The sequence below is a fragment of the Anabrus simplex genome, chromosome 3 (genome assembly GCF_040414725.1).
Source record: "Anabrus simplex isolate iqAnaSimp1 chromosome 3, ASM4041472v1, whole genome shotgun sequence".
Classification (NCBI taxonomy): Eukaryota; Metazoa; Arthropoda; class Insecta; order Orthoptera; family Tettigoniidae; genus Anabrus; species Anabrus simplex.
In genome coordinates this window covers 101,366,813-101,380,477 of record NC_090267.1, presented here as the reverse complement: position 1 = coordinate 101,380,477, position 13,665 = coordinate 101,366,813, and the positions used below count along the sequence as shown (strand labels likewise).

At 39.8% G+C, this 13,665-nt stretch overlaps 1 protein-coding gene across 1 annotated transcript in view; it reads left to right on the top strand.

The window, feature by feature from the left end:
* Window positions 1-1,490: 1,490 nt before the first annotated feature.
* The window catches only part of LOC136867064 (uracil-DNA glycosylase), an 85,743-nt gene continuing 73,568 nt past the window's right edge, over window positions 1,491-13,665 (top strand). The window contains exon 1 of the mRNA XM_067144168.2: window positions 1,491-1,965. Within this exon, the coding sequence (XP_067000269.2) occupies window positions 1,630-1,965 (336 nt within the window). The 5' untranslated portion in view covers window positions 1,491-1,629. The remainder of the gene's footprint in view (window positions 1,966-13,665) is intronic.

Genomic DNA, 13,665 nt, shown 5'->3' with positions numbered 1-13,665 from the left:
GTCCCCGTTAGATACCACCACTCTGCGGAGATTACTTCATTCCTACTTTATCTCCTCTCACAAAGGTAATTTCATTTACATTTTTAAAATTTACAATTTTTGCTTTACGCAGCGACGATGGGACAGAAAAGGGCTAGGAGTTGGAAGGAAGTGACCGTTGCTTTAATTAAGGCAAATGCTGTGGCTGTGTGGAAAACCATCTTCAGGGCTTCCGACAGTGGTGTTCGAACCCACTATTCCCTGAATGCAAGCTCATAGCTACGCCACGCTAACCGCGCGACTAACTTGCTGGGTACTGCTATTTCTTTTCCACGCCATACCACACCACCCACAATATTACCAACATCTTGCTTCGGTGAAAAATAGTTCGGCAAATTTTCAATTCAAGTTAGGCAAAAGTAACTGTGCCAGGCTAAGTAGCTCAGATGGCTGAGGCGCTGACCTTCTGACCCCAACGTGGCAGGTTCGATCCTGGCTCAGTCCAGTGGTATTTGAAGGTGGTACGTCAGCCTCATGTCAGTAGATTAGCTGACATGTAAAAGAACTCCTGTGGGACTAAATTCCGGCACCTCGGCGTTTCCAAGAACCGTAAAAAAAGTCGTTAGTGGGATGTAAAGCCAAAAACATTATTATTGAATGTAACTGTAGTTATAGTGTATAATTAGCCTCTTATTTCCTGGGTTGAAATTGTCAGATATATTTCAGTTTTAGTAGGAATTTAGTTCATTACTTAACGATAACAGAGTCTCTTGTTATTTCCGTAAGCTATAAAAACGTGACACTGAAAATTTTGGTGTTACACCCAGCTTTAGATACCACCAGCCGCCACTGAATTTGACATTATGCAAATAATGTGAATATCGATCAAATGTTACCTTCAGTGACTTCATTGGCCGGACTGAGTATGGTAGCTCAAACTCATTCTCTTTGGCTCAAACGGTGGAGCGCTGGCCTTCTGAGCTAAAGTTAGCGCGTTCGATCTCGGCTCGGTTCGGCGGTATTTGATGATGTATTTACTGGCACGTAGACGAACTACTGCGAGACAAAATGTGGCGTCTCTGAAAATCGTAAACGTATTTAGTAGGACGTAAAATCCAATACCGGTAACATTATTCTGATTTAAGTTAGCAGATTCTGAGCATTCACTAGTTTAAGCACATTTACAAAATAGAACTTTATCTCTGCTAACTCAAACATTTTTATTCCTTTGATTGGTTTACAGAAAATTATATTTTCCCCCATTCTTTAGTATCTTCAACTAATGGGCACTAGCTACTATAATAGGAGTGAAAATAACTGGAAGTTGTTCTCTGGAAACAGGCTGTGGATTTCATTTTCTTTTGAAGTATTAGTATTTTTAAAAATCTAGGGTAATTTAGAGTAAAGTGTTGATGATGTTAGGGTAATTTCATTTGCGCTTGTGACAATGCTGATAGTCAGAAAAGGCGGGAATTGAGATCCTTTGTGTTAGCGGGACGGACGGATGTCAATATACTGTGGTTGGGTTGGTGAAAGTTTTCCTCTTGTACCCGGACACGACATCCTCTTTGCGGTTGAGGAAAAAATTTAATGCGTTAGTTTTGTTAATAAAAGTGTTTTTTGAATGCTGTTTCTATTATTTCGTGAAAAATGGCTCAAAAGAGTATCTTGGATTTTGTGAAACGTGCAACTGTCAAAAGAGGATTGGCAGAAAATGTTGATCGCTCAACTGAAGCACAAATTAAAAAGCCGAAAACTGAAAAGACTGATTTAACAAATTGTGACGAGAATACTACACCGTGTGCTGAGGAAACTGTTGTAAAATCTCAGTTGAAACCTGTAATTGACCAGAAAAGAGAGTGGCCAAATCAGATCATTGCAAAAATAAAGTTGACTTGTAAGAAATTCCCAGCCTTGCACCCTAGCATTGGTCATTCGTGGTTCAAAGCATTGGAGCCGGAGTTCAAAGAACCGTATTTTTTTCAGGTAAAAGTTTTTAAATATTCTTATTTGAGATTATTGGCTAATACGACTCAGAAATACATAATGTAAGTTATGCCTTGTTAGTCGGATCATTGCTTTGGTTCAGTTTGTTATTCTGATCAGTAATTTTACAAGTTGGAATATTATAAGGATCGAGCAAGTTGGCCGTGCAGATAGGGGCGCGCAGCTGTGAGCTTGCATTCGGGAGGTAGTGGGTTCGAACCCCACTGTTGGTAGCCGTGAAGATGGTCTTCTGTGGTTTCCCATTTTCACACCAGGCAAATGCCGGGGCTGTACTTTAATTAAGGTCATGGCCGCTTTCTTTCCACTCCTAGCCCTTTCCTATCCTTTCATAGCCATAAGACCTATGTGTCGGTGCAACATAAAACCACTTATATATATATGGTACATGCCCCTACTCTCTCCAGTTGATAAAAATCCTAGTTCTGATACCTTTTGTTATTTTGGTGAGAAGACCCCTTCAGAGCTGCATAATTATCACTTGCATTCCTGAAGCTTAGGTCTCTTGTTTCCAAGAATGTTATTTGTATCTTTGGCTTTTGTGAAACGTACAGTTGTGAAGAGAGTATTGGCAGAAAACTTTGATTGCTCAAATAAAGAATCTGGAAAGACTAATTTAACAAGTTGTGATGTGAATACCATACCACATGCTGAGAAAATGGTAAATTGTTTCCTTCACAAGAAAAAAAAAATCATCATTACATTTATCATTCCTTATTACTAATATATTGCACATCACAACAATCTTAAAGCTGTACTTAGCAGGCCTGTTATTAAACAGAACATAGTACCTTCTGGACAGCAACTGTTTTGTTGATAATTGAGCATATGAACTCCAAGGTGCTCTGCCATGGCTGCTGTAGGCCTATATAGAGTACTCTTAGAATGGGTGGAATGTTAGCCAAGGCCTTTTAGTTTTTCCTCTAATGTTAAAAGGAACTCTTTTAAGGTTTCACTTCTTAATTTACTTTCGTAAACGAATCATATCCTTGAAATCTCATTGTAATTTTTGTCCTAAGTGGAGGATAAAAATTGCTTTCACATAAATCAACAGTAAAATTAGCAGTAAGTTAATAAATACCGGTACCATTATTACTAGAGAAACATAGATACATAATTACGGCATCTATTTCGCTATAGACACGATTCTCTTCCGTGGCATTCTGCATGGTCCGTATTGACAGTTGATCACTATCAAAGGGTAGGAAGGGTCCACCTATTGAATACTGTTAGTTTGTATATTGTCATAAAACTGGGACTAGTTTCGACCCCATACATATTGGGTCATCTTCAGCCACGTTCCAATTGGAAGACATGAGCACACATATAACCAGTAATGATATAAACACTGATGTGATACAATTTATAGTCTTAATTTAAACCATTGATGAAGTCTAAACATATCTACACTTTCAACTAAATAATACATCGGAGATGTTCCTTCCTGAGGTCCAGGGCTAACACTGATGAATGTAAGTGCTATGTCTGTGATTCTCAGTATCTTTTTTTATCATGACTAGCGCGGGCAGTTCAAACAGGAAAATGGAAGTGAAAAGTATATTGTAAATAACACAGAAATTATTTTTGTTAAAAGAAAAATAGCATGATCCCTGGACCAATAATTATATTAATTAACGAGTTATGGGCACAAGTCAACAATTCACCCCACCAAGTAACATCAAAGTAAAGAAGTTACGTGAGCAAAGACTTCACACACAAAAGTGTTACTTGAACAAAAGTCATTACAAGTGATTATTTTCATATTGACTGTATTGAAATTCAATTTAATAAATTCATTGTTTAACATTTAATAATGAACAAAAATCGTATTGAAGCGCTGTGACGTAGTAGAATTCATAGTCGTAATGCAGCAAAGTATGTATGTATATATTTCTCTGGTAATAACTGTATTTATTAATTTACTGCTAATTTTACTCTAAAAATACATAAAAACAATTATCTTCCATTTAGGACAAGAATTATAATGAAATTTCCTGGATATATGTTCACTGACCCCTTAATTTTCTGAAAGCATCCACTCCTAGATTATGCAGCCATTGAAACAGGTATTACATGTTCAAAATATGTAAGGAACTACTACTTATTTACGTCTGGTACAGTAGCACACTAAATCTGAGACTACTCAGATCTTGGGCAGTGGTTCCTTTCGCTCTTAACATCCTGTGGATTTATATTTCTTGTTTGTTTTGTTTTATGTAGTTTAGCATAGTGTAATTTGTGAAGGGTTTAGTGCAAATCACAAATTATTCTCTGAAATTAATCTTGTACTATTGGTAATGTAGGACTTGTGTGATGACTGTACCAGTACTCAGTCCACTGATGTGCCTGCTGTCCTCTACCCACTGCGATACACAAAAACACTTACGCTGCCTTGGCTCAGTTCCATTCTAGTCTATTTTGAATAAGGTAGCACTCTAGGACAGGGTACACCAGCTTATAACACATTTCTTGGGGAAATAAAATATATGAATGCTAGCATAAAATTTTAGTAGAAGAGATGTCCGGCTCCATGGCTAAATGGTTAGCGTGCTGGCCTTTGGTCACAGGGCTCCCGGGTTCGATTCCCGGCAGGGTCGGGAATTTTAACCATCATTGGTTAATTTTGTTGGCACGGGGGCTGGGTGTAGGTGTCGTCTTCATCATCCTTTCATCCTCCTCGCGAGGCAGAGGTCGCCTACAGGAGTCAAATCAAAAGACCTGCATCTGGCGAGCTGAACATGTCCTCAGACACTCCCGGCACTAAAAGCCATATGTCATTTCATTTTCAGTAGAAGAGAGATGTGTTCATCATCAATGCCAAAATTCCACCATCCCACCTCCAGAGGAAACTTACTTTTATAACCGAACACAGAAAAATCTTGCGCCATTACCCACAAACCACTGCTGAACACTCGCTACTATTGGATGCATTTTTATGAAGCATACTGTCATTGCCATAATTCAAGGCAGTTAGACGTCATTGCCAACTATGCATTGTTGAAAATGTTGCTCATAGGGTTGATTGGTGTGGGCATTTCATTGGGCTTGGCAGACTGAGATTTAATAGCAACTTCCGGCTCAGTCAGGAAAGCAACGGGAAACTACTCTCTCCTTATTTCCCTAGTAGGCCTCTTCAGCGACGCCTGGGCCACCTGTGATGGACGATGGCGGAGCTGTTGAGGTCCAAATTGCCTCCTGGTTGAGCATTCAACATCCAATGGGTATATTGGATTATAACCTCAACCTCAAATTTGGGTCAATGGCTAACACAAAACAGAGCTCCCACATGGGGGCTCACTTCCTTCAAGAGACTTTCAGCTAAACACTCCTGACATGTTAAACTGATGGTTATTTGTCACTAGCCAGGACATGTGCAAACCAACAAAGAAAAGCTGTAAACAAAATCTAAACCCTTCAGTTGTAAGGATGTTCCTGTTGGCTCTCTCCTACGTTAACAACAACCTCCATCTCTACTCTCTGGCATCCTCCATCCTAGAATTGTACCAAGTAATATACTGCATGTGGCATCCAGAGAGCCTGGTGCTGTCTTTCCCATTAATGCGTATGGACAACCTGCTTCTCTGGGTGTGAGATGAAGATGATAATGATAAAGAGATAGGGAGAGGGTGACATCCGGTGTTGTCACGTAGCCCACTCCTGTTGAAGAGAACGAAGGGGTCTGCTCAAGGCTTAACTTCTCCATCAGACGGGCAAAGGCCTTAGGCAGCATCATAAGCCTTCGTGCCATTTGAACACTCGGAATAGAATCCATGCTTACGGCATGCATTCTAGTGATTATAAATTGGATATCACCACCACTCCTATCCTGCTAGCCAACATTTTGATGGTGACTTTTTTTTCACCATAGGACTTGAACCAGCAAATCACAGTGTTGGACCATACAGACTTGACATCGGAACGTTCATGGCTGTCAGGCAGGCTGTATTGATCAGTGTGCATCCTGTACACAAAACCAAGGCAGAATAACGGTTGTCTAGTTTCTTTTCACTGCTTTCCCCACACCCTGGTGGAGTTATGGGTGTGAACTGTGTTGCACATGTGGATTTGGCCCTGTTTTACAGCTGGATGCCCTTCCTGATGCCAGCTCTATGTGGAAGAATGTATTCACTTTTGCGTGTTTCTGTGATGGTAGGTACTGTCCATTGCTGACATGATTGCTAGGCTGAGGAATGTGCCCACTTGGCCCACTGTGTCTGTCTAGCAGCAGCCTAGCGATATCTCTCTTCCTGAAAATATAGTCTCAAAACATTAGAAGTACATGACAGCTAACACCGACCACTGAAGTTAAGTAAAATGGCATGATTATTGCTGTAAAATATCTCGACTGTGTTAGGTAATGGCAGTGTTTCTGTTGACAAAACTTCACCGAACACAGACTTTATTTACTTTACTTTCACTAGTAAAGAACTCTGTCTATCGCAGTGTTGCATATTTTGTGATGACAGTAGGTTTTGTTAGGGAACTACTCGGAGCATCTATTTATGCACTGTGATAAATGTGTTACAAATTAATTACAATCGATCGTGAAACATGATTTATAAGAACAAAACGATAAATGAAAAACAAAGGAGAAATGCAAGTACCTTCAAGGTTATTCGTCTGCCAATGTCATTCCTCTAACAGCTTGGATCGTACACTTAAAAGTCAAAGAAATATTAATGTTTATTAAATTCCACCTGTTCAGTACATAAAGAGTAATCTGAATTAAGTAAACTGTAGGGACATGTTTTGCCCTTTTTTTTAAGGGCATCTTCAGCCTTTTTTTTTTTTTTGCTAGGGGCTTTACGTCGCACCGACACAGATGGGTCTTATGGCGACGATGGGATGGGAAAGGCCTAGGGGTTGGAAGGAAGCAGCCGTGGCCTTAATTAAGGTACAGCCCCAGCATTTGCCTGGTGTGAAAATGGGAAACTACGGAAAACCATTTTCAGGGCTGCCGATAGTGGGATTCGAACCTACTATCTCCCGGATGCAAACTCGCAGCCGCGCGCCTCTACACGCAGGGCCAACTCGCCCGGTATCTTCAGCCTTAATATCAAACCTGAAAGATAATGAATCAGGATCCTGATTGCTCTTAATTGTAGTTTTTTAAGAAAAATTATAAATGTGAGGAATGATGTAGGTAGATGCGTCAAAAAGTGAGCGAGAGGGGTGATAGTAGTTCAAATATTCTTATAGTAAAGCCTTACAAACAGTCTTAATTTATATAATTTTATGAATGACCTTGTCAAAAATGTGGTAACAAGTTGCATATTAGTAGTTCTAAAAGAACACAATTATTGCTGTGTTGAATTGAACCTTGTTGCAAGGTGCCCTGTAAGAAATAAGCTTTAGCTTAAACAGCTTGATCTTTAGAATAATAATGAAGAAAAGTGTTATTGATTACTCCATATGGAGTTTAAATAAATTTTAAAGTTGCTGGTTTGTTGTTATCTTTTGTGATGAGATATGTCTGCTGCCTTCTTAAATTACATTGTAGGAGTGAGGAAAAATGCTTGATAGTAAATAGCTGTAATTATAAAGATCTATAAAAATACAGTTAATTCTGCGTTGAATTGAATTTTGTTAAAAGGGTCTTTATAAAGGTTGAGGGTGTAAGAAATAAATTTGGAGCTTAAACAGTTTAATCTTTAGAATAATGACGAAGAAAAGTATTTTTGATCAGTTCAAGTAGGGTATAAAATAAAATTTAAAGTTGCTAGTTTGTTGTTAAATTTCGTGTGATGGGATAAGTCTGCAGTCTTCTTAAAGTACGTTGTAAGAGCGAGGAAGAGTGCTCGCAGGTAAGTATCTGTATTTATACAGGGCACCAGGAAATGTTCTCCGCAGCGCCTACGTGCTGCTGCGCGAGGTGGCATCAGCAGTTAGGTTGGCAGCACTGCTGTTGCCGCTTGTATCAAAACAAATAAACAAACAGTAAACTTTGTACTCACCACATCAGTTCATAACAGATGCTGGAAGTGTTGTCCTTGTGTTCAAAGACAGACTTCAACACGTCTACACATATTGTCGAAGATTTTCACTAAAGTGTCTTGCATAATAGACTGCACATAATTAATGATATTCACTTTAAGTTCATCAATCCTCTTTCGTTTGTTAAAACCATAGGCCTGCCTGTTCCTGGTACATTGTGAACTAAGCCAGTCACACAAAATGTACTTTTCAAATCCTGAACGGTATCCCGTTTGGACACTTTGAATGAGGAAACTGCGCTTGAAATTTTAGTTTTACATTTTCTGTAAACTGATCGCCTTCGCGCAAAGCGCATTCCACCAAACAAGCCTTCTCTTCAGTAGTAAACATTACCGCTTGTATGCTGTTGCACTATTCAAATGATCTATATGAATGCTCGCTTAATGCAATACACTCTGACGATTTTCACAGCCCACAGCTGTGGTGGCCTTTCCTGTATGGCTATCCTGTTGACCTTGGCCTCTTGGTGAGCGAGGGTGACAGATATGACACTGTGCTGCCAACTAAACTGCTGATGTTCCCGCATGCAGCAGCAGGTAGGCACTGCGGAGAACATTTCCTGGCGCCTGTTATTAGTTAGAAGGTGCAACTGCAGGTTCTTATACAGAGAGTTGAAAGGGAAATATGGTTTAAAGTCCCTGTGTCAATTGTGATGTTAATTGGTTAAAGTAAAGATGAGTTAAAGAACTGAACTCATTTCTGGAACAGGAGGTGGCCGATGCATGGTAAATGTTTTGAACACAGTATGTCACACTTCATTCTTGAGAATGTTTTGGTGAGAAGCCTTGTACATTCATTGACACTACTATGAAAACAGAGCAAGTGGCTGCGTAGTTTGGGTCATATAGCAGGCTTGCGTTCGGGAGATAGTAGGTTTGAATCTCAATATTGGCAGCCTTGAAGATGGTTTCTCATGGTGTCCCATTTTCACACCAAACTGTACCATAATTAAGGCCATAGTCCCTTCCTTTCTGATCCTAGCCCTTTTCTCTCCCATCATTGCCATAAATGTGGTAGAATCTGCATCTGTTGTCCTGGAAACTGGGAGTCTCATTTAGTAACTAGTGCCACACTTCTAGATCTCAGCAAAGCATTTGACACTGCGTCTCATGTGATACTAATTACTAAGTTAAAATACCATGGAATTAATCTTTAATTATTAATTAAGCCATACCTTACACACAGGATGCAGTTGGTAGTTCTTGTGCATCCTGATCCATTGAGTTACTGTTGTTACACACACTGGTGGTAATATTCTGCTACACCTTTGTTTTTTACCTTCATTACAAATTGGGTTGTTCATAGCTTCGTTTCAACTGTCTCCTTGGTTGCTCATATTTCACTGTTTTGTATTTAGGGTTGTTACCAAACACTGACGGCACACTTCCTGATTTGACTATGTGAGCAAGGCCCACTAACTATCATTCCCTACCACCTTTAAAGGTACAAACCTGTTTTCACATTTCTCAACAGTTTCTTTAAACCCATCCCAGAGTCTGTTTACATGGAGGCAGATGCTGAGCAAACCAGAAGAGAAGGAGGTGGCGAAGGGGAAGGTGGTAGTGTTTCACGTTACAACGTAAGGCAAGCTAATATAAGTACCAACATAGTTGGGGATGTGTGAGATCGGGTAAATGCAACACGGGTGAAGTTTAAGAAAGCGGAGATTATCAGTGGAATACTGTGTAGGAGGGACACTGACTGGAGGGTGATGCCTGCTTTATCAGCCATATGGTACTGCCTAATAGTCCTACTTTTAAAACCTTCCTTTCTATCACATTTATTTTTAACTATGACAAAAACAGCTTCGTGATCACTAATACCATCTATAACTTCGGTTTCACTATAGAGCTCATCTGGTTTTATCAGCACCACGTCCAGGATATTTTTTCCTCTAGTTGGTTCCGTCACTTTCTGAATCAGCTGTCCTTCCCATATTAGCTTATTTGCCGTTTATTGTTCATGCTTCCTGTCATTCGCATTTCCTTCCCAATTGACATTTGGTAAATTAAGAACTGATTACATTAGACATGTTTGCAAAATAACTGGTTCGATAGAAGGCAATTCGGTTTTCGGAAACTTTATTCCACTGAAGCTCAACTTGTAGGATTCCAGCAAGATATAGCAGATATTTTAGATTCTGGAGGTCAAATTGACTGTATCGCAATTGACCTGCCTAAAACATTTGATAGGGTGGATCATGGGAAACTACTGGCAATGAGTGCAATTGGACTAGACAAAAGAGTGACTGAATGGGTTGCTATATTTCTAGAAAATAGATCTCAGAGGATTAGAGTAGGCGAAACTTTATCTGATTCTGTAATAATTAAGAGGGGAATTCCTCAAAGCAGTATTATTGGCCTTTATGTTTTCTTCTATAGACCTATATATATATATAAATGACATGAGTAAAGGAGTGGAATCAGAGGTAAGGCTTTTTGTGGATGATGTTATTCTCTATATAGTAATAAATAAGTTGCAAGATTGTGAGCAACTGCAAAATGACCTCGATAATGTTGTGAGATGGACAGTAGGCAATGGTGTGATAAATGGGGTTAAAAGTCAGGTTGTGAGTTTCACAAATAGGAAAACTCCTCTGAGTTTTAATTACTACGTTGATGGGGTGAAAGTTCCTTTTGGGGATCATTGTAAGTATCTGGGTATTAATATAAGGAAAGATCTTCATTGGGGTAATCACATAAATGGGATTGTAAATAAAGGATACACATCTCTGTACATGGTTATGAGGGTGTTCAGGGGTTGTAGTAAGGGTGTAAAGGAGAGGGCTTATAAGTCTGGTAAGACCCCAACAAGAGTGTGGTTCCAGTGTATGGGACCCTCATCAGGATTACTTGATTCAAGAACTGGAAAAAATCCAAAGAAAAGCAACTCGATTTGTTCTGGGTGATTTCCAACAAAAGAGTAGCGTTGCAAAAAATGTTACAAAGTTTGGGCTGGGAAGAACTGGGAGAAAGGAGACGAGCTGCTCGACTGAGTGGTATGTATATCACAAATATTATAATAGTCTTTATAGATCCACCTCTTCAGTACAATACAATACTTGTAATTGAGTGGTATGTTCCGAGCTGTCAGCGGAGAAATGGCGTGGAATGACATTAGGGGAGTTACGGATTGGAATAACTTACCAAGGGAGACGTTCAATAAATTTCCAATTTCTTTGAAATCATTTAGGAAAAGGCTAGGAAAGCAACAGATAGGGAAACTGCCACCTGGGCGACTGCCCTAAATGCAGATCAGTATTGATTGATTGATTGATTGATTGATTGATTGATTGATTGATTGATTGATTGATTGATTGATAGTAGACAAATAAGTTTGTGTGGCGTCTTTAAAGGTAGGAAAGATCACAATATGAAGATAAAGTTGGAACACAAGAGGACAAATTGGGGCAAATATTCATTTATAGGAAGGGGAGTTAGGGATTGGAATAACTTACCAAGGGAGACGTTCAATAAATTTCCAATTTCTTTGAAATCATTTAGGTAAAGGCTAGGAAAACAACAGATAGGGAATCTGCCACCTGGGCGACTGTTTGACTGTTCTAAATGCAGATCAGTATTGATTGATTGATTGATTGATTGATTGATTGATTGATTGATTGATTGATTGATTGATTGATTTTAGATATCTTTGTGTGGTTCCACTTTTATAATCTTCATCAAGAATACGTGCAGTGCAGATGACAGAGTGGTCATTCAAACAAGAGGACCATTATGCATGTTTAATGAAAGTACAAAACAAATAGGTACCAGTGTTTACCCTGGTGGGAAATAGCCTTTAACCATTTCTCTCTTACAAGGCTATCACACGAAAACTCATGGCTTGGCACTTATTTATCTCTTCCCTTAGTGTTATTACATAGTGCAACACGACCATAAATTATGGCAATCTACGTTCTATGACTAAATAATTATTTTAAGTACAGCATGTTGCAGTAACCAACTACAGCCTGGGTGCTTCAAACGGGCCAAATGCTAGCACTCGGTGGCTGAGAGGTGAGGTACTAGCACAGACAGATTTTTCTGGCGGAATGGCCAGGTTTTTGATAATGTGAGGGTAATCCCAAAAATAAGGTCTCCTATATTTGTTTATAAATACAGAACTCTGTTTGTATGGCTGTTGGTCACAATATTGTGAAGAGAGTTTTCCGCACTTGCTGAGGCATTCAGTCTTGGCTTGGCAGCTGTTGAGAATGGAGCTCCGTTGGATGTTACTGCCAAGTGCGAAATGCGCACAGTTATTTGGTTTTTGAACGCAAAAGGTACTGAACCAATTGAAATCCATCGCCAATTGACGGAAGTATATGGTGAGTCGTGCATGGATGTCAAAATGTTCGTAAGTGGTGTAGAGAGTTTGCAGCTGGTCGGACTGAAATTCACGACTAACAAAGGAGCGGGACACCGTGAATTTCCATCGAGACAGTTGTGAAGGTTGAGCAAATTGTGCGTGAAGATCGGCGGATCACCCTGGATGATCTCTGCACTTTGGTTCCTGAGGTTTCCCGAAGCGCCGCTCACAGAATTTTAACGGAAAAGTTGAAATACCATAAGGTGTGCACAAGATGGGTGCCACGCATGCTGACTGAAGACCACATACAGCAATGAGTTGATTCTTCCCGCGCTTTTCTTCAACGCTTTGCAGCCGAACAGAACAACTTTTTGGACTCAATTGTCACGGGTGACGAAACCTTGGCGTTCCACTTTACACCTGAGACCAAGCAACAATCATGCCAGTAACGGCGTCCCTCTTTGCCAAAGCTGCGGAAATCAAGTAAACACAGTCTGCCGGTAAGATCATGACAACTATGTTTTGGGATTGAAAAGGGGTATTGTTGGTCCACTTTATGCCCACTGGGAGACCACAATTAATGCTGACAGGTACTGTGAGACCCTGAAAAAACTCAAGACGGGCAATTCAGAACTGGAGAAGAGGAATGTTGAGCAAGGGCGTAAACATTCATGACAGCGCTCACCCGCATGTCGCCTGGCAAAGCGTTGCTCTCCTGCAACAGTTTCAGTGGAACATCATCACCCACCCTATAGTCCCGACTTGGCGCCCAGTGACGATCACTTGTTCCCTAAGTTGAAAGAACATTTGGCTTGAAAGCGATTCAGCATCTTTGATGAGGTGAAAAACGAGGTTCACAACTTTCTGAACAGCATGGCGGCGAGCTGGTATGACATGGGCATACAAAAACTGTCCCAGCGTCTACAAAAACGCATCGACCGAAATGGTGATTATGTAGAAAAATAGCTAAATGTTCAAACTGTAAAATGATGTAAACCATAGTAGAAATAAATGGGTCTATGTATTTATAAAAATGTAGGAGACCTTATTTTTGGGATTACCTTCGTAAATGTTGGCACTCATTAGTTCGTGGCAGATGTTGACCTGAAAAAATAACTGAAAATGTTCAATAAAATGCCTTTATATGTATGGAAAAATGCTATAAAATAAAAGTATTTGACTAAGCTGAATTCTGGTGACTGTGTAACAATGGTTTCACAAGAAATATATCCCTGTTCTATTCACTGCAGAGCTCTCTGTTTTACGGAAATAGTTGCTGCTAATTTACTGCACAATTTACAAGATAAAGTATGCTCACCTGTTGTAAACTCGTCATTTCCAAATTCATTCACTAGCCGATTTAACAAATACACTTTGTGA